The following is a 19,987-nucleotide window of genomic DNA, read 5'->3' on the forward strand; positions in this document are numbered from 1 at the left end:
TGGACCGCAGCAGACACTCTAGGTTTCAGGAGACATCTCTTGGAGTCCATCAAACCCTAGTATGATCATATTTAATTTGTCGGCTTATTTCCAATGACATAGCAGAGTCAGAATCATAGACTACTGGGATTTGAAGAGAAAAATGACAAGAACTTATGAGACATCTATTATGAGCTTAGAAATAGCGTAGGATTTTTATTTCCAATATATCATTATAAGAGACATGCGACAGGACAATTACTATCCATATTTAATGTCTGTGGAAACAGTTCAATATACAAAATTCAGAAAATAAGTTATTTGTCCAAGATTTTCAAGGTAATAAATGTTGGAGCTAGGATTCTGCCCATGTCTGATTTACTCAAAACTCCCACTAAAAAATTGTCCCAGACTAACGATCATTTTATTAAGAGGTAACACTGACCTAATATCAGGGTGACCTTTCCAAGTTTATGTTGCTATTTAGTGTTTAAGTCCTAGCGCTGGTACCAGCTAGCTACTGACCTGAGGCAAGTTAAAAAAAAAACCCTCAAGCTGTATGGAAACTATTTCCTCATTGTAAAAAGTTACACAGCAGGATTCCTCAATATCAACAAATTCAAGAATCCAAGTTTAGATATACATACATTACCATCTTGCTCCTTTAATTCTCACCAAAGCTTACCCAGCAACTGATCATAAGCTTGATTCTAGTTGCTCTTAAAAATAATATATTTTTAATGTATCAAGACTTATAAATGCCTAAGTACTGTCTTATTTTTTTAATTTTTATTTATTTTTTTAAGTTTTTTATTTATTTAAGTAATGTCTACACCCAACATGGGGCTCGAACTCATGACCCGGAGATCAAGAGTTGTACACTCTTTGGACTGAGCCAGCCAGGCACTCCCTAAGTACTGTCTTATGATTTATTTTCCTGACTGTATTTTTTTGGTGTTTTGTTTTGTTTTTTTTTTGCTGCAGATGAATGTTACCAGATGGAAACATTTTGCATTTTCCTTATTTTTTTTTTAAACCAGAAGCCCAATACCATTTAAAACTTCTACTTAGGCCTAATGCCATTTAAAACTTTTAGTTATTATTATAAAATACCACAATTTTGCAGGTAATTTAATTGATTCCAGTTTTTTCATACATAAATGTTTCTTTTTGAACTTCATCTGAAAAAACTCGAATACATAGTATATACATTAATTTCATCTTGTCAAAATAATTTTTGACAAGAAAATTTTAAATATTTTCAGTAATATATATTTGCTATCTATATTTTGGCATTTATGCTTTGTTACAACCTATACTTTGGAAATTATAAGTACTTAAATGTAAATAAGAATTCTTGGTATACTGTTTCATGCAAAGGAAACCTTTAAGTTTTTCGTATAAATTAAAATGACATGAAAATTTAGACACAGTTTTTCTCCATGGACACATTTGTTGAAATCTGTCTGTTATTCACTGGCCTATGAAACAGAAAAAAAAAAAAAAAATCACCATACGTTAATTTACAAAGCTTCTAAACATCTGAAAAGATTTTCTTTTTATTGTTTTCAGAACAAGACATAGTGAAACCAGAAAAGACTGTTTCTCATGGGAAACCAGGTATTTTGCGGGTGGTACCTGTAGCATCACATTGTCTCTCCTTGTTCCGGTTTCAGCAGGATGAAGAGCTTAATGTGGAATCTAAAGTTTTCAGGGATGATTCATGTCTTAAGTCAGCCAACTTCTAGAACATCTCCAATTTCAGTCATCTTCACAATGTGTTTTGAACTGAGGGCTTGACCTGTCAAGTGTAACTAGGTAGCTAGTCTGTCCCTTCCCATCAGAGATTTAGCTTAGTACGAAGATCATCACCGCCAGCACTCAGGTGAATGGGCTCTATAGTTTGTTTTGTCCTGTCCTGTTTGGGGCAAGACATCCTTGGGAAAGTTATAATTCAGAATGGCTCATTAAAACATGATCATCTTGGATTCCAAAAATCCCAAGAAAAGGAAATCAACATTTCTCCCTGCTTCCTTCCCTCCTTCCTTCTTCCATCTTTGCCTCATTCTCTTTGGTTTTCATCCCTGGTTGTAATTACATTTTGGAGATAGTAGAGGTAAGCCAGTGTGTCCTGCTCATAAAAAGACATACAGAACTTACCAAAACAAATTTATCAATTGTTTTTTATTTAAGAATAAGAACTTTTAAGTTTTCATTTACGCTAATTAAATATGAGTTTAATTTGGAGGCAGTCCCAAGTCTCAGTTATTCTGTAGAATATTGTTCTTCATTCCAGGCTGAATTATTTAGCCAAAGTTATGAATGTGGTTAGGCCAGGATGTTTAATAAGTTAAAAACATAATTTCTCTAAGCATATCTTAGGAAATATTTTGCTTATACGTTCAAAATTTTTACTGTAGACAAACTGTTTAAAATGGATTTGAGTCCATTTGATTTCATTCGCCTATGCTTTAAAGTGTATGAGACACCAGCAAGAATAGAAAAAGCAGACCTGGGGTGTGAGGAGCCAAGAATAGCTGTCTCCAGCTTAGAGACAGAACTTTAGAAATAACTTTTAGAACTTCCAGTTACTTTCCTGACTGTCCCAAATGTCAGTCATTTTGAGCTGAAATACAGAGAGTGAGAGAATTTAGTCTCTGAGAGTACAGCAAGCACACTGTCTTCCAGCCATACCTTTCTTTTATTTTAGTGGTAATATTCATACTCTAAATTCTGCTTCCCAGAGAAACTTTCTCATTGACCTATTCCCACTGCTATATTATTGAAAAGTTTAATTTTACATATGATGATTGTAATAATTTCTCTACGGTGACCCAAATCTCTTTGACTACATCTATAAAAGCATAGAGGACAGAAGACATACCATAAATGTATCCCTTTTGCCCTTCCCCAGCTTTGTACCATAAAAAACTTGGGTCACTAAGCTAATCCTGGGCTCCCAGGGAGGAATCTTGCACAGGAAAAATAAAAAAATAAAATAAAATTGCTTCTTCCTGTTCTAATTCAATTATTAAAAAAGGATTATTGTTTTATGAAACAAGCCCTGTGTAGATAAATATAGTGAAAAACAGTGAAGGCAAGGGGTAGAGTGTATATTGGCAGGTCAGGGGATGATTCCAGTTGGAAAACTTTTATGGCAGGATAGCTGCAAAGGATGTCTGCAGCTGGACGCATTTTCTTTGTGCTCCATCCAATTTGAATAGAAGAATCACTTGCTGCTTTACTGAAAAAACAGCTAAGTTTTTCTCAGTATTGGTGTTTTTCAAAGAGAATACAAAATATCAAATTTGACATGTCACTGTTTTATACTGATGCATTTAAATTTTCTACTTGTGTTAACATTTTTTCATATCACAGAAGAAAGAGTTGTCAAGCAGATAAAAGCTACCACTATAGAAAAAACAGGTAAATATGATATTTCATATTTTCCTTCTGTGTATCAGCTTTATGTTATGTGGGTACACACACACACACACACACACACACACACACATCTTCACTGGTGTGTGTAGAGTTTTAGTGCCATAAATTCTAAGATTGTGAATTCTTGTAAATAACTGAAAGATACAATCAATAAAATTAACAATGGAATACAGAGTGATGTAATTTAATTATTTGTGATTGATCTAAACTTACATATAACTCGTGAGGTAATCCAAGTAACACATCGATGATCATATACTGCTAGGTGTTTAATAAACTGCCCTTCCTCAAATTGTAAAATCACAGGAATCCAAAACTATGAAATCTGCTGTTTGTGTATTAGATAGAATAATGTCCTTTCATGAGAGCTTCACAAACAGTTATGTGGTTGTATGAACATATACTATTAAAATAGTCCATCTCTCAGTATTTCATGTGAGAAGAAAAAAGGAGTGCACACACTCTTGCCATTCTGAAGTTCTTTCCTATAGAGATGAATGAATGTCATATCAATTGACATCCTAAACCACTGAATCCCTTCCATTGAATTCCAAGATGGAAATTCTACCCACCTGGGCAACTGGCAGTTAATAAAGTCCCATTTCTTACTAAAAAAATCATTTCAAAGGAAAAAGTCTTGAAGTAATTCTTCAGTTTAACTAAGATAATCATGCTAATCAAGATTTAAATACAGTTTCTCAGAGGAAAATATAATAGAATTCAGGAAAGAACTAATTATTTATAAAATTGTAGACTATTAACACATAAGAAAGAAAGAAACCTTATAAGGTCATTTACACATCACCTTACATGTTCCTTGTACTCTATTAAAGCCACTGTCAAAGCTCATAATTTCAGCATTCCTCTAATTTGCACCCTAAAGTGTTAATATGGCCCCCTGAGGATCTCATTTAGTTATATGGGTATTTGGGGATTATCAAGAAGCTAGCCCAATGTATTTGTGTGCCAAATGTATAGATTGTTTTAAATTTTGCATACCTTTTGTGTGTCATAATTTTTCAGCAAGCTGTGTGATTGATATATTTGCTGAGAGTGAAATAATAGTGCTCAGAGAGAATGAAATAAGCTTAATATAAGAAGAGAACCTAAAACTAAGAAGAAATAAATACAGAAGCTAGAATTATTTTTTTCAATGGTTTGCACTCATCAATATGCCATTTACTTTTCCCCATTCTCCAACAGTCAAGCCCAAACCAGCAAGTAAGAGATGAAAAGAATAAAATTTGAAAAGCATTGCTTGGCTATTTCAACTTTGTTTGCTTGTTTTTTTTTTCTTTAATTGTTAATTTTAATGTTGCCTTAATCTAAATTACCTGTATAGATGATAAAATAATGTTTTGCTATAGCTTTGATTTGACATCTTTGCCTTTCACTACTAATTAATACTTTGCTATAGTTATACAGAAGAAATCTTTGGAAGTTGTATCACTATTACTAATCCTAAAAGAGCGAGTCCGTGTAGACTATAAAATACTATGAAGAAGTTAGAGTGAACTGGCAACCTCTCAAACACACATAATGAATAACAAAGGAAAATGAAACAATCATCAGTGTTATGAACCACATATTGTTTTTGGTTTGTTTAAGTAGCATTTATTGTACTGTAGGTAGACTTTGGTAGTTAGAAATCCATGAGATTATAATCATATTGCCATTTGTTCCTTAAAATCATGGACTTTTCTAATGAGTATGAACTTAAAAGATCATCCATTTTACTGCTCAGGAATGATTCAGAATTACAGTGACAGAGAGTTTAAAAGCTGACTATTGGACTCAGAAAGGCATGAACATGGGCTCATTATCACACAGGTAGTAAATAAGTCCAAAATTGTGTCCAAATTGTGATGTTGGTCCTTGAATGCTGTGTATTTATGAAACACAACTTCAGTGAAAGTATGTTGGTCAAATATTCCCTGGATCCCATATGAAAAATGGATTTACACAATCCAAAGATGAATGTGGTGAGATCAGTTAGGAAACCATATAAGTGGCTTCAGGAGATAAGGTGCAAATGTATGCAGCCTAAAAGAATATATTCACATTCTAGAACCTGTTGCATGTATTTGAATACATGTTGTATATTATTATTGTTACTGTAATCCATTATACTTTTGCAGTGCTGTTATTATGCCAGTTTAATACGTTGAATATCATCTTTTCAATTTTATTTTGTTTTGCATGTTTATATAATATTAACATTTATGCAAATTGAGTTCATGAAAGTCTTATTCTTACATGCTGCCAAGCCCTAATTTACAAATATCTGGTTTAGTCTTAATGACAACATAGGTCCTGCATCTTCCCATCTACTTCACTGTTGGTGCATGATGTTGGGGAAAAATAGTAGTACTTTTAGAATCTCCAAATTCAGAAGTGGGGGGAAGAAAAGGACAGGTAAACATCAATAATAGCTCAGAAGGATTAACCCTGGGGGTGTTTAGAAAGAACTAATACTTGGCAGTGATCGGCTCTATTTCCAACTATTCTCAACTCCATTCAAAGTATCCTACTCTATAATGGCTTCATTTGAAATTCCACTTTTGATGAAAGAGAGAGCTCTCCTATTATTTTTATTTCAAATATTTTTCAGAGGGCTAAGAGGAATATCAATTACACATTTGATTCCATTTGTCCTGTCCTAGACTCAGTTGAGAATCATCTGTGAGAGTTCTAAATGGACCTGGAAAGAGAGGGTGGACCAGGAAAATGAAAATACAAAATGTGATACTTTCTGATATAGGGCGGGTCCAGGTTAAATTTTCAACAAGAAACTAGTGTCCAGCACAAACTGCTTCTGACTGGCAGGAAAGGAACTAGAAGGAGTCAGAGGGGTAAAAAGGGGAGCTTGTAAAATGCCAAAGGCAAATGTCATCTGCTTTAAAGTATCCCCAAGGAATGACTCTACCTTCAGCAGAGAAAGAACAATCCTCTTTTTATTCTCCTCTTTGTCATATTCTATTTTTTTCTCCCTATACCCCATGGTCCCAAGAGGGCTGGTACCTTTGTACTGTCTTACAGGATGCCCTGAGAATGAACCTGACCTTGTTTATAATGTGTTTCTATGGCAATGTGCTTTCTGTGTTCCAGCATGCAAATGACTTTGAGGGCATGCTTCCCACATAAACTGAGGATCACCTGCAAACACATAAATAAGAAATGCTTTCTAATACAAACAGTCCACAGATTGCCAATTAATTTTAATTTCTCTTTCTAGAAAAAGCTGAACACCAAGAAAAGGACTCTCCATCTATAAAAACAGGTGCTTTTACATTGTCTTAATTCACTATTTTTATTAAATTAAAAATTAAAACAAAGCATGTAAGTGCTTTTCATCTTATTTCCTAGTACTGTTTAGGCTTGTAGTTTTCTAGTAAGATCTAGTTTATCTGACATAAGGGTCGTGTTATTGTTGACAATCATACATTTTGCTAACTATTATAACCAATATGTATAGGATTGTCAAACATGCTATTATAATATAACAGTATTTTTTGTTTTGAGTTTTTATTTAAATTCTAGTTAGTTAACATATAGTGTAATATTACATGTTACACTATATTCTACTCCTGAAACAAAAAGGAGTAGAATTCGGTGATTCATCACTTACATACAACACCCAGTGCTCATCACAAGGGCCTTCCTTAATACTCATCACCGATTTAGCCCATCCCCCACCCACCTCCCTGCCAGCAACCCTCAGTTTGTTCTCTATAGTTAAGAGTCTCTTATGGTTATAATACAGTAGTATTAACAAAATAGTATTGCTTTCGTAATTAACAAGGCCCTTTCACTGTTTTCAATATTAATGTCATTTGTCATATTGATTAAGTTGATTCACTGTTTATAGTATTGTAAAATACCTTGCCAAATTACACAAATTACATTTTACTGAAAACTAATTAAGAATTTCAACTTGATATCTTTTCTTAACTATAAAATATAAAAATGTTAGCTTAATTCTTTAAAAAATACTATTTGATTTTTAAAAAATATGATAGCCGGCCTGGTTCAAACACTGAGGCATACCCTATAGGAGGCTGTGAAAATATTCCTCCTTCTCCTCTCTTTTTTCCTGTTCTACCAGTTCCCATTCCCAAAATATCCACTAGGTAATTGCTGTTATTTCTTATTGTCTCATTCTAGCCATATATATACATAGCATGTATACATATATACACACATACACATACATATATACAAATAAATACATATATATCCCCACTTTAATTTATTTACACAAATCATGACATACTATAAATTACATTTTCCCTAGATTTTTCTATTTAAGAATGTATTTTGAAAATTGTTTAATCTCAGCACGTGAAGAATTTCCACATTAATAGTATTCTATTGTATAGTTGTACAGATTACTTAACTAATCTCTGACTGGTGTGTTTAAGTTGTCTAAAGGCTTTTTGTAATGATATTCAAAAATAAATATATCTACCAATCTAGTTTTGTGAATTTATCTTTGGAGTAAAATTTCTTACAGTAAAATTTTTTAGTGAAGTGATATATCCAATAGAATTTTTATAAATATTTCTAATTGTTCCCTGATATAAGTTGTATTAATTTATATTGCCACTGTTAATGATTTTGAATTAGTTGACCCAGTTTTGAATGATCTGAATTCTTCACCATCATGACCATATATTGTCATTTTTTAATGAATAAGTGGGTTTTTAGGTATATGACTACATAATTAATGTTTTTGTTAATAATTTCAGAAGACAAAGAATATCAGAGAAAGAGATCGTGTACTTAGATGGTATAGTTTTGTGCTTTTCACCTATCACTTATTTATTCTTCCTGAGATTTTATTTTATTTATTTAAAAAAATTTTTTTAAGATTTATTTACTTGCGAGAGGGAGAGAGAGCACACAAGCAGGGGGAGGGGCAGAGGGAGAGGAGGGAAGCAGATTCCCCACTGAGTGCAGCGCCAGATCTCAGGAACCCGAGATCATGACCTGAGCCAAAACCAATAGTCAGACGCCTAACCAACTGGGCCACCCAGGTGCCCCCATTCTTCCTGAGATTTTATAAAATCAGTTTCTTCATTTAAAATACAGGATTGGGAGACTTAAATAATGTATCTTGAAAGGATGATGGCAGAATATGCATTTTATGCTATTCAGAAGCAGTAAGGCATTCAAATTATTGTGAGCATTCATATTGCATCAAACCAAAGATAAGGTTTCAGGCACTTGGGTTGCTCAGTCGTTAAGCGTCTGCCTTCGGCTCAGGTCATGATCCCAGGGTCCTGGGATGGAGCCCCACATCGGGCTCCCTGCTCAGCGGGAAGCCTGCTTCTTCCTCTCCCTCTCCCCGCTGCTGTGTTCCTGCTCTCCCTATCTGTCTCTCTCAAATAAATAAAATCTTTAAAAAAAAATAAGGTTTCATAGGGATAAAGAGACTAAGAAGATTCTATATTCAAAAGCTTTGTAATTTTTTCTATGGGGAATTCATTAGGAATATAACTTTAAAATTACTCAAAATGCATTTTCTATTGCTCATTTTAATATGTTTAGCCTATTCCTATTTTAACTTGAACAGACAGAAATAGGAATATAAAGGGCTGATATTTTACCTATAGGTGGAAGATGATCACTGGTTTTCTTTTCTTCTTTACTTTTTAGACAAACCTAAACTGACTTCAAGTAAGTGTACCACTTCAAAATTTTAAGAGTTTGCTATTTAATTACTTCAATTTTATAATCTCTTCGAATTGTATGTGCAGCCAAAAAAAGACAGTATGTTATTAATGCAATAGCCAGTATGCCATCACCTATGTAAACGATTCTGATTGACAAAGAATATTGTGTGTATTTTATTCATTAATCCTTGAACATGTCTTTATTGAACACCTATTAGATGTATTACACTGTACCAGGACATGTGAGGGAATGACAAAAATGTTTCCTGTTTTCATGCCTGTGTAATTAATACATTTACCAATATAACTAGTGCCTGGGTGGAAAAAAGTGGTTTATCTCTCTTTTATGTACTTCCATTTGTTTGTTAGGATGTATTGAGTAAACACAGTATGGAGATTCCTCTAATAGTCACTGCTGGGTTAAGAAAAATTTAGAACACATAATACCTATCTCCAATTATTGAATCTTAACACATTGACTTTTATTATCGTACTTTTTCAAAGCATGAAGGTAGGTTGTTTTTAGTATTTCAGAATCTGTTTTATTTTGACATTCCAAGCAAAAATACATATGCAACAGTTTTGAAAATTTATGAAGTTTTATGTAATTTCATAAAAATGAAATTATTATTTAATACTGTTAAATTATGACCCAGACTTTAACCTGGGGTAAAAATACGTGCATTTCAATCAAAAGTGTATCTAGAAGTTGTATTTAAAGTTCTTAAATGCCAAGGAATAACCTGGTTCCTTAAGAGTATCATGACAGATTCTTTACAAATAACAGCCAGAGTTTTCTTCTAATTGAATTTGATGTTAAAATATTAAATGTTGCCTTTGGGTTGCAGAAAATTGCTAGTACATTTAGTTTTTATTATTGCTATGGATATGAAGAGTATTGCAAAAATTAAGGGTTGAAAGTCAAAACTACAATGCTAATATGAAGTATCACCATAATGACTTATAAATACTGTTTTGTTTGTGAAACGTTATTCATTTTTCATCCTCATTATCATGAAATATTTTAATCAATTTTTCTTGAATTTTGAATATAGCTTCCAGAGAAGTTATAGAAGACTGATAATTAAATGGATCAGGTTTATAGAAATGTTCTCACTTGAACTGAACTGTGAGGAAAAATATATTTTTAAAAACCTGTCATGTTATATTTTAAAATATTATTGTTGTATGCATTAACTAAAAGAACAAAAAGAGAGGCTGGTTTTATATTATCATAGACTAAAGATAAGTAGCATTTTATATCTTGTCTCACTGCTCTGACAGTAGTCACTGTGAGTTGAATTTATTTCTGTGATATTTTTCAACCTCATCCCACAACCCCACCCATTGCATTTAATATAACATCTTATACATGAAGTTGCTTCATAAATATTCAGTGAATGAATGCATGCATGCATATATGAAGATCAAGTTAAAAGTTTGTGAAGCAGAGATTTATAATTTGTAATTTTGTAATTAAGAAAACCAACCAAAGGACTTTAAACTGATTAATTCTACCGTACAGGCATAGATGTTTTAGATTGGTTTATAGAGTAGTTCTAATTTCAAAATAGATTTCTAGTTACAGTTTTCAGAGATACTGGTTATCAGTGCATTTCTTTGCCATTTTGAGCATATGTGTTTATTGTCATTACTAGTGGAATTAAAAGGAAATACCTGGAGATAAAGCTCAATTGTCTGCTACTGAAATACAAAACTATTCTTTCCTTTTCTTTTTCTACTATATTCTTTTTCTTTTTTTTTCCTAAAGAGGAAACATCAGAAGTCACAGAATCAGGTAAATATTTACTTTCCCAAAGGAGGTAACACAGATCTGTGGAAACATCTAAATTTGAGTCTCTATCTAGCTGTGTAACATTTGGGAAAACCCCTTAACCAGCTCAGATTCATGGTTTCCTCATTTGTAGGACAGACAAAATGACTTCCCAAAAGGCTCGTGATGAATATTAAATAAGATAACGTATGCCACATTCCCACTACATACATGGTTGTCACTCATTACATATTGGTTTTCTTCTCACTCTTGTCTGATAACTATAGTTGAAGAAAATCATCAATCAACTGAAACTGTTTTGAAAAGCATGTGTCAACTTTTTGCTTGGAGATATTTTGCAACTCTCATTGTTTTTATTCCATAGTTTTCTTATTGAGCATCCGTAGCACCAGTTCAATTCTTGTTTCCTAAAGAAAACAATTGAAAATTTGGATGTTTCTCCTATTGTTACTAGTTTACACTTCATAAATGCATGGCCCGCTCTAGCTTTCCTTCAAAGCACATAAAAACAAAGACAAAGTGAAAAGGGGAGGGGGCTCTGCCATCCAGGTGACTGAGTATAAGCCCAATAACCAAGCATAACAAAAATATATATGTTCTCACACACAGGAGGTATGCTCTTCCTCCACATCTTGAAAATGCGGAGACCTGACCCTCTCCAGTTATGAGATTAAGTCCCATCTCCAACTGTTTACTTCAAGATTGAGTAAGAAAGTCATGTTTTTTAAGCTGATGATTTCTTGTTGCTATATTTCCCCCGCAGGGAAGAAGAAAATTGAAAAATCTGAAAAAGAAAGTAAAGGTAAAGATGACATTTAAAGACATGTACACCAAATTAACAGTAAAAACACAGAAATAAAAAATACATAATTATACAAATTATATCATTTAAAAGCAATGTGGACAGAGATTTTAAAGCACATATCAGAATTGCAGTTCACTGTAGGATTTTCCATGCAAGAGTGTAAGTATCACTTATTGTTAAATATCTAAAGAGAATGGAAATGTAGGTTCTGCTATTTCCAAATTAACAGCATAGAATTCTTTGCATATAATGCCTGAATTGTGAACATTGACTACACAAAATTTAATTCTAAACCTTAGGAAGACCTATGAATAAATGATAGGTGACTCAAAATTACCTTTTTTTTTTCTCTACAGAAAAAGCAGAAATGAAACATCTTAAAGAAGAAAAAGGTAATGTTTTAAAAGATGGAAAAGCATAATGCAAAGCCCTGAAGCCAAAATTGTTGAGTCGAGGCTTATTTATATCACTTTAAAATAAAACTTTAATTTGTGTACATGATGAGCGCTAGTGTGATTAAAAGAAGAAATGTAGAAACTAGCCAGTGGATACGTGGTAATGTCCTTGTCGAAGAAAGAGTGGAGGGCAGGCTAGTCCAAGCCTGTGTGCATCCATGTATGCTCGTGCCCTTGGTGAGCAACAAGTTCAGAAACTGCATCACAAAGTTGCTTGTTTTCTTAACACTGGGTGTATTTATTTGGCAAACTACAAAATATAATACGATAATCACTGATTTTCAATGTAGTTATCTGAAAAACTTACAAAGGCCTTACTTATCAAAGAAATATTCTATTGGATCAAAAGGAAGACATTCTTAGACATATCATAAGGATTGTTAATAATAGGGCAGGTTTGTTTGTTTGTTTGTTTTGGTCTTTTTGGTTTATCCCTGAATTCAGTTACTTGCAATGATCCATCATACATGGATTCTCATTAATTTAAATTGTAATCACTGCAATCATGTTCATCTCTGTTTGTGCAAACAAAACAATCTCTACTGGTGTGACATTTATTTTTGTTAAGTGTTAGAAGAAGAGAAAAACTTTTTAAATCACCCCGAGAAAATATGTACAATATTTAAATTATTCCCATGTTCCCAAAGTTAGCTGAAGTGAGCCAAAATTTTTATGAAAATTCCCTTTAAAAATTCATAGTTTAATTTACATTTTCCTTATCGACAGTCTCAACAAGAAAAGAAAGTCTTCAATCACACAACGTGACGAAAGGTAACCTTGAATCAACTTTGTAAATATTCCAAATGCTAAGTTGGTATGGAGGTGCCTAAATTATGTTTGCACTTAATATTAACACTAAATTATTTTAAAGCAAGGAAGTCTACCGTTTATACACTTCTGCTAGTAGCAGAGGAAGTGGACAGGTAGGAAATCTAGAGGAGGTTTACATTTCAGTGGAAAACTAGCAGATGTGCAGAAATTAGAACATTAACAATATAAACATTCAATAAAATATTCCAGCACATACCAGAAGATAAATTTCTCTATTACAAAAGACTCTCATAATATGCATAATAAGGTCAAAAATTATATAGTTGTAAAAACAGATAGAGCTGAGAATTATTTTATGTATTACATAAATATAAACAATGTCATAAATATATTTTTTATTATCTAAAGTTGGCCCTTTAAATTAATTCCACCTAGACAAAAAGTGGTTGGTAGAGGGGAAAAGGCCAGAATGTGCACGGCAGGAAGATGTCCTTTATCTAAAATGAGAATGACCTATTTTGGTGATATTGAATATCAAAAAACTATAAATGGATGTTATAACTGAATTATGTAGTCTGGGTGATATAATTTTAAACAAATCTAATTAATTCAAAATGTAATGAAATTTAAATGTTTCAAATTTTAAGATGCTAAATAAACATGCAGTAATTGAACAATTGTTTTCATTCATAGTAAACGTATAGAACTCCAGTATGTGGGGAGGGGGAATGAGTCTTGTTTTTTCACTTGTTCCTTCTTTCTGCTTACTGTATTATGGATATCTGAAAGGGCAGGACATATGTAGACATATAATTTAGACATATAGTCATTAGTAATTTAGACATAGTTACCAGTAATATTAAAGAGTAAAATTTAGAATAAGGACAAGCCAAATTTGGAGAAGCATATAGGGGCATAAATTTTATATTTTTTTCTTAACTTTTGCTTAGCAAAAAGTTAAGAAACCAGCAAAAAATATTGCTTAGCATCTTTTAAGATAATTAGCCAGAAGAATGAGAAGATACCAGTTACTTAAAAAATTCATTGGTACATCCTTTCCTATTATTAGTTCATTTAATCCTCAGCACAGGCCCAATTATCATGCCCAATTTAAAGATGAGGTAAGTGTGATGAAGGAAGTCTAACATCTCAGAATGTTTACAGGGTAGAGAAAGGATTTGGCTCCAAGTATGACGCCAAAGACTTAACAGCTGAACTCATTCAATCACATTTCACTACCCCATCACACTGTAACACACATAGGAGAAGCTTTCTACTAATCAGAACAGCCCAAAGGTAAAATATAAATGTACCCAACTTTGTTCCCAAGGGAGTGGTCTGTTCGAACTATAACTAGAGGGCTGTACAAGGGATTTGGATATTGGATGGACAGTACCTTCTTACCAATCCAGAGTCCATCATTTCCAAGGTCTTCATATTATGAATACACAGGACAAATTATTATATATGAAAGCACAAAACTAACCCTGAGCTAGTTGAGAATACAGGTACATTCTTATTCATTCCTTCATTCAACGGATGGTTCATTGTATTTCAATAAATGTTTATTGTATTCCTATTTAAGTTCCTGTCTTTTAGCCAGTGATAGTATTTTTAAAGGAAAAATAACATGTTATTTTGTAATTTTATACATGAGGCATGTGACTGTATTATCACTAAAACCATAAATATCTCAAATGAAAAAAATTTTTATTGGCATTAACTAATTTTTGTAAATTTGTAATTCTTGGGTTTATATTAGAAACTCTATAAGTCTCAAAGTAAATCATGTAATGCAGATTCATTTAAAAATTTATATTTTCAAGCCCAGTCCTTTAAATTAGACTAATGTTGGGATGGTAGCTACACTTATGAACACTGCGTAATGTATAAACTTGTCAAATCACTAAATTATACACTTGAAACTTATGTAACATTATGTGTCAACTATACTAAAAAAAAAAAAAGTTAGCCTAATGTTAGTAGAAAGTAGATGTTACCAATCTTTTTTATTTTTCAAGAAGTTAGAATGTCCGTTAGAGTATTTGGGATAATCATTTCACCTTATATTTTTGTCCTACATACATATACTTTAATGTAAAAAAAAAAAAAACAGCTACTTTGAAGAATTATGGTTTCTCATTGAAACTAATAGACAAATAGTTATGAAAAAATTAAACTGATTTTGCATGTTGCATTTTAAGGTTTAGTTATTTGTCCTTATTATCTTTGAAAGGAAAATAATTCTCAATAATACATTTTATGGAATTTGGAAACTTTAAACAAATATTTAGATTAATTACATCATACAAAGTGATTTTACTCAAGTTGGCTATAATTAGAGTTGAACCAAGACACTTAATTTAACAAAGATCCTGCCGATTTTAGTAAGAGTGTTTAAAAAGTATAAATATGTTGTGACATCTACTATAATTAATAGCTTTTCTGATATTTCACATAAAAGCTATTAATATATTCAAAGATCCATGTTCTCAGGCAATAGTTATATTCTTTCATTAACTTTTAAATAATAAGGAAGTCTAAAGATATTAGTTACCTTCATGTGGCCCATCAAAATATAATGTCTTTGCATTTTATCTGAGTTAAACAAAACTTGTTTTCTTTTTTTTTAGCAGAAAAGCCTGCAAGAGTATCAAGTAAGTACTGCTTGTATTGATGATAAATTCTCTTTGGCACACAGTATAAATTTCTAGCTGAAATTCATAAAATATTTATATTTTAATGTGTTCAGAGATTGAGTCATTTCATACTAAACCTTCTGACAGGAATTTAACTTTTAAACTTAGTTATGTTGAAACTTAAAAACACTATGTTATTTGAAATGATGCCTTGTAACAGAAATACTTTATCATGTTCTCAAGCCTGAAGATTAAAGTGACTTGCATTCAAATACAAGAATTTTTTCAGTGGTTGAAATAGAATGAAATAAAATAATCCTGTTTCTGCCTTAAACCTTCAATCACTAAAGATTTGCTGTACAGCATAAATAGTTGAGCAATGATGTTTTATTTGCTGATGTTTTCCAATGTTCATTAACTTAAATATAATTGTATATCTGAGAAGAATGACATAGTTAGTAGTGAATCTAAGCTCGTATGTCAGAAACAGACAAAACTCTCAGAAAACACCCTCTAAAATATCAATGGCATTCTAACTATACAGGGTAAACTTTAAATTTTCCTATAAGTTCCTAAAATTCTGGGAAATAGAAATCTTCCCTCCATGTTTCCTGATTTAAAAAAAACATCATTTTAAGTCAGTGCTGTCTTGTGTAAAATCATGTGAACAACACATGTAATTTTAAATTTTCTAGTAGATACATTAAAAGGGTTAAAAAAATGTTAAAATAATTTTAATGTTTATTTAACTATATAAATATTATTTTACTATGTATCAGTGCAGAGATATATTGATAGTTTACACCATTTTTTGAAGTTGTGCGTGTGTTTTACACTTATAGCACATTTCAATTGGTACTAGTCACATTTCAGTAGCCCAAAGCCCCGTGTGGTGAGTGGCTACTGCATTGGACAGAGCAGATCTCAGTATTTATTGAGTGCTCCTACTGTGCCCACCGCTACTGAGGATGGTACAAGACAATCATTAAATGTGGTACTTGTCACATACCTCATTCAAAGCTCTTTGACTACAAATAATAGAACCCCACGTGGACTTGCTTCAGGGATTTAAAAAAGGAGAGTAATTACAGGGGTGCAGAATTGTCTCACTGATGCAAAGGCAAAGCTCCCACTTGATCCTCGGGAAAGCCCTCTAAAACAATCCTGCTCTCCACTCTTCCCCTACAATCAAAGGTAGTCAGGGCATACTTCATGAAGCAGGGGGTTCCAGAATTTGTACGTTGAAGAAGGTTAGCTTTGAATAACTGGAAATAGAAGTGATGTAAAGAGAAAACTCACTTCTCCTGTCTCTTCACTTTCACAGCAGTTACCATGCTCCCAGCACTTCCTACACCAGATGTATGGTTTTTTGTTTTTTTTGTTTTTTGTTTTCCACACCAAGAAATTCTCTGTGATGCCAGCTAGGTGTCATACAATTTCAGTCACTTCTGACACTAACGTGGAGTTAGCACAGACCCCATAGTTTAAGGGCTTGGAGCCCTGAGTTTAGAGCTTGGAGACTGCTCCCTATTTCAGTTGCCAATTGTAAGTAGTAGGTCCCTAGGTTACTCACAATTTCTTTCCAACATGGCTACAAATCGGAGGTTCTCGTGACTTCCTCCCTTGGATTCAATTATTTACTAGAACAGCTTGCAGAACTCAGAGAAACACTTAATTACAATTACTAGTTTATTATATAATAAAGGATATGGTAAAGGAACCATAGGAGTTGGGGTGAGCCACTTTCCTTGTAGGTAGATGTGTTTACCAACCCAGAAGTTCCTTGAACCCCATATGTCTGAGATTTTTTTATGGAGGTTTGATTACATAGGCATGGTTGATCATTAACTCCATCTCCAGCCCCTTCCCCTCCTGGAGTATGCGGAATGGGACTGAAAATTTCCAGCTTCTAATCATGGCTTGGTCTTTTTGGTGACCAGCCCCCATCCAGGAGCCCACCAAGCATTGCCTCATGGGAACAAAAACTCTTCCATCACCCAGGAGATTTAGAAACTCTATGCCAGGAACCAAGGGCAGATGCCAATATATATTTTTTCTGTATTTCAAAGTCAGCAACCGAAAAAGCATGATATGTAGAAGCCATCAAAAGAAGAGTTGTCTGGAGTTAAGGGCTAGTGTCAGAAAGCAGTAGACGTAAGGACGTGTAGGGTGAAACATCTCTATGAGGTAGAGTTCCAGCAGGCCAGAGGACTTTAGACTTACTGCCACAGAAAACTGTAGTTTACTTTATAAAAGGGAGTAAAATGGAATTGTTGGGAAGAAATAAGGGTAATTAAGAAGTAAATAAGAAATAAGAGTAGTCACGGAAAAGAAAAAAGTGTGACCAAAAAAATGTCTACTCTTTCATACGGATTATAGGAGATAAATGCCCAAGGACATCATGAGATGGTGCATTTTATTTTTTTTAATTTTAAAAAAATTTTTTGAGATTATACATTTTAATAAATTGGTTGCTGCACACATGAAGATTATATTCTCTATAGCACATATTTTTTTATCATGCCTTTTTGGAAGCTATCATCAAAACCTTCAGATATTTATCAAATAAAACATACTGAAGATAATTGAAACGGAAGATCCATTGTTCTTTTTCAACATTATGTACATGCGTATTTATTTTTGGTCAGACTTCTTATTTATCTTTCAGTCATTTATTTGTCTTTCATAAAGGAGGTTCACAAATAGCTTTTGCTTTGAGCCCATTGCTCCCTTCCACCCACATTCTCTAACTCCAGTCCAGTGTCTGCATCTCTTGTCTTCTGGACGGGACCAAGTCCTCTACTTCTGATAGGTTGGTTTTTCTGCTTTGGTACTAGATGCACAGAGACTGTCCTTCATTTCCACATTTTTTGGCTGGGAAGGAAGAAAAGGTTAATTTGTGGAAAAGGATCAGTATAAAACAGAACGGAGGTATCACCTCCTGAATTCTGGTTCACTCTGATTGAGATGCTTGAAACCATCCGGGTGGACTGGATTCTCAAATATCTGGGGTTTTATTGTAGGGATAAAGAAGATACTGATAAGAATCAGCAATACATGAACATCTCTCTATTACATCAGTGAAAGTAATATTGCAAAATCAAATTTTCCATAATTCACAGACGATTATGGTTTAATTGACGCTTGCTTTTGTGGATGTATTTTTTTAAAGGCTGTGGCTTTCTGATTCTAAATGTCCATTTGATTTTCATTCTGTATTTTTTATAGATACGATAAATATATAATGAATAATTTGCTTTCCATGGAATTCAGAGGAAGACATCAAGGGATGTTAGATTGTATTATATTTAAGATCTATTACCTTAAAAATTAAAAGCAAAATGAACACATTTTTGAATTTTAAATGGCACAACCATTTGATATTAATATTTTAAGTCTTCTGGAAACTTTTTTCTGAAAAAAAATAACTGTACATCCAAAAACATTACTCCCCAGGAAGTTGCCCAAAGGCAAAACATGAAATAAAACAGAGGAATGAAAACATACATTATTAAAAGGCAAATGGTGCCAAGGGAAGACTGGCAGCTAGAGGAATTCAAGGCTTTTGACATAGCTGAGACATTGACAATGTATTTATAACAATGGGTGTGGGGTATCAAGGAAAAAATTTTTATAAAAACCTATAGTTCTTTTGTTTTTATTGTCTGGTAGTCAACATTTAAGTAAAGATAGGTTGGCTTTCCCCTTAAAATAAGTATTTTTTTAAAAGATTTTATTTAGTTGAGAGAGAGAGCATGGACAAGCAGGGGAAGGGGCAGAGGGAGAGTGCTGAATGTGCAGCTGATCCCAGGACTGAGCAGAAGTCAGACGCTTAACTATTGGAGCCACCCGGATGCCCCTAAAATAAGTATTTTAAAAGAAGTGATATAGTAAGAACACTCTTGAGATGACTCTAGGTGGAAATTTAACTTTGGCATCTTCTTCTGTAACATTTTTCTCTAAATATGAATAGTGAGCATTTTGCCATTAGCAACTCACCAAAATTATCTGCATAGACAGGTTTGGGATCATCATAAAGTCGCTGGGATCTAATTTTGATATCAAAGATAATGAATTTAACTTTTTAAGGATATAGTTAAAATTTAATCTTTTCTAGAAGTTAATTACTTTTTAAGGAAACTCAAGCCCAGCAGAGGACAAGCCAGGATTTCCATGTTTTAGACAACTTCCTTTATAGCTTACATTTGTGATTTGCTTTGTAAAGCTTCCTAAATTTGAAAACACTCATTCATTTTTTGGTTCTACATTTTCTTTCTTTTTGCATAAATATGGTATATTAATAAGTAATTTGCATCAATATTAAATATTTTAGATATCAGAATTAAGCTAATATTTTAGATATCAGAATTAAGCTATTTTGAAATTTGTCTGAAAATTTAAATAAGCACAAGGTGCTTAAAAAT

The 19,987-nt window shown here is 32.9% G+C and overlaps 1 protein-coding gene across 1 annotated transcript in view; it reads left to right on the forward strand.

Annotated features, from left to right (window-relative positions):
• The window catches only part of TRDN (triadin), a 291,637-nt gene extending 289,858 nt beyond the window's left edge, over positions 1 to 1,779 (forward strand). The window contains 2 exon segments of the mRNA XM_078055860.1: positions 1,552 to 1,694; positions 1,696 to 1,779. Coding sequence (XP_077911986.1) covers positions 1,552 to 1,694; positions 1,696 to 1,779 — 227 coding nt within the window.
• The last annotated feature ends 18,208 nt before the right edge of the window (positions 1,780 to 19,987 follow it).

Source organism: Halichoerus grypus, chromosome 9 (genome assembly GCF_964656455.1).
Source record: "Halichoerus grypus chromosome 9, mHalGry1.hap1.1, whole genome shotgun sequence".
NCBI lineage: Eukaryota > Metazoa > Chordata > Mammalia > Carnivora > Phocidae > Halichoerus > Halichoerus grypus.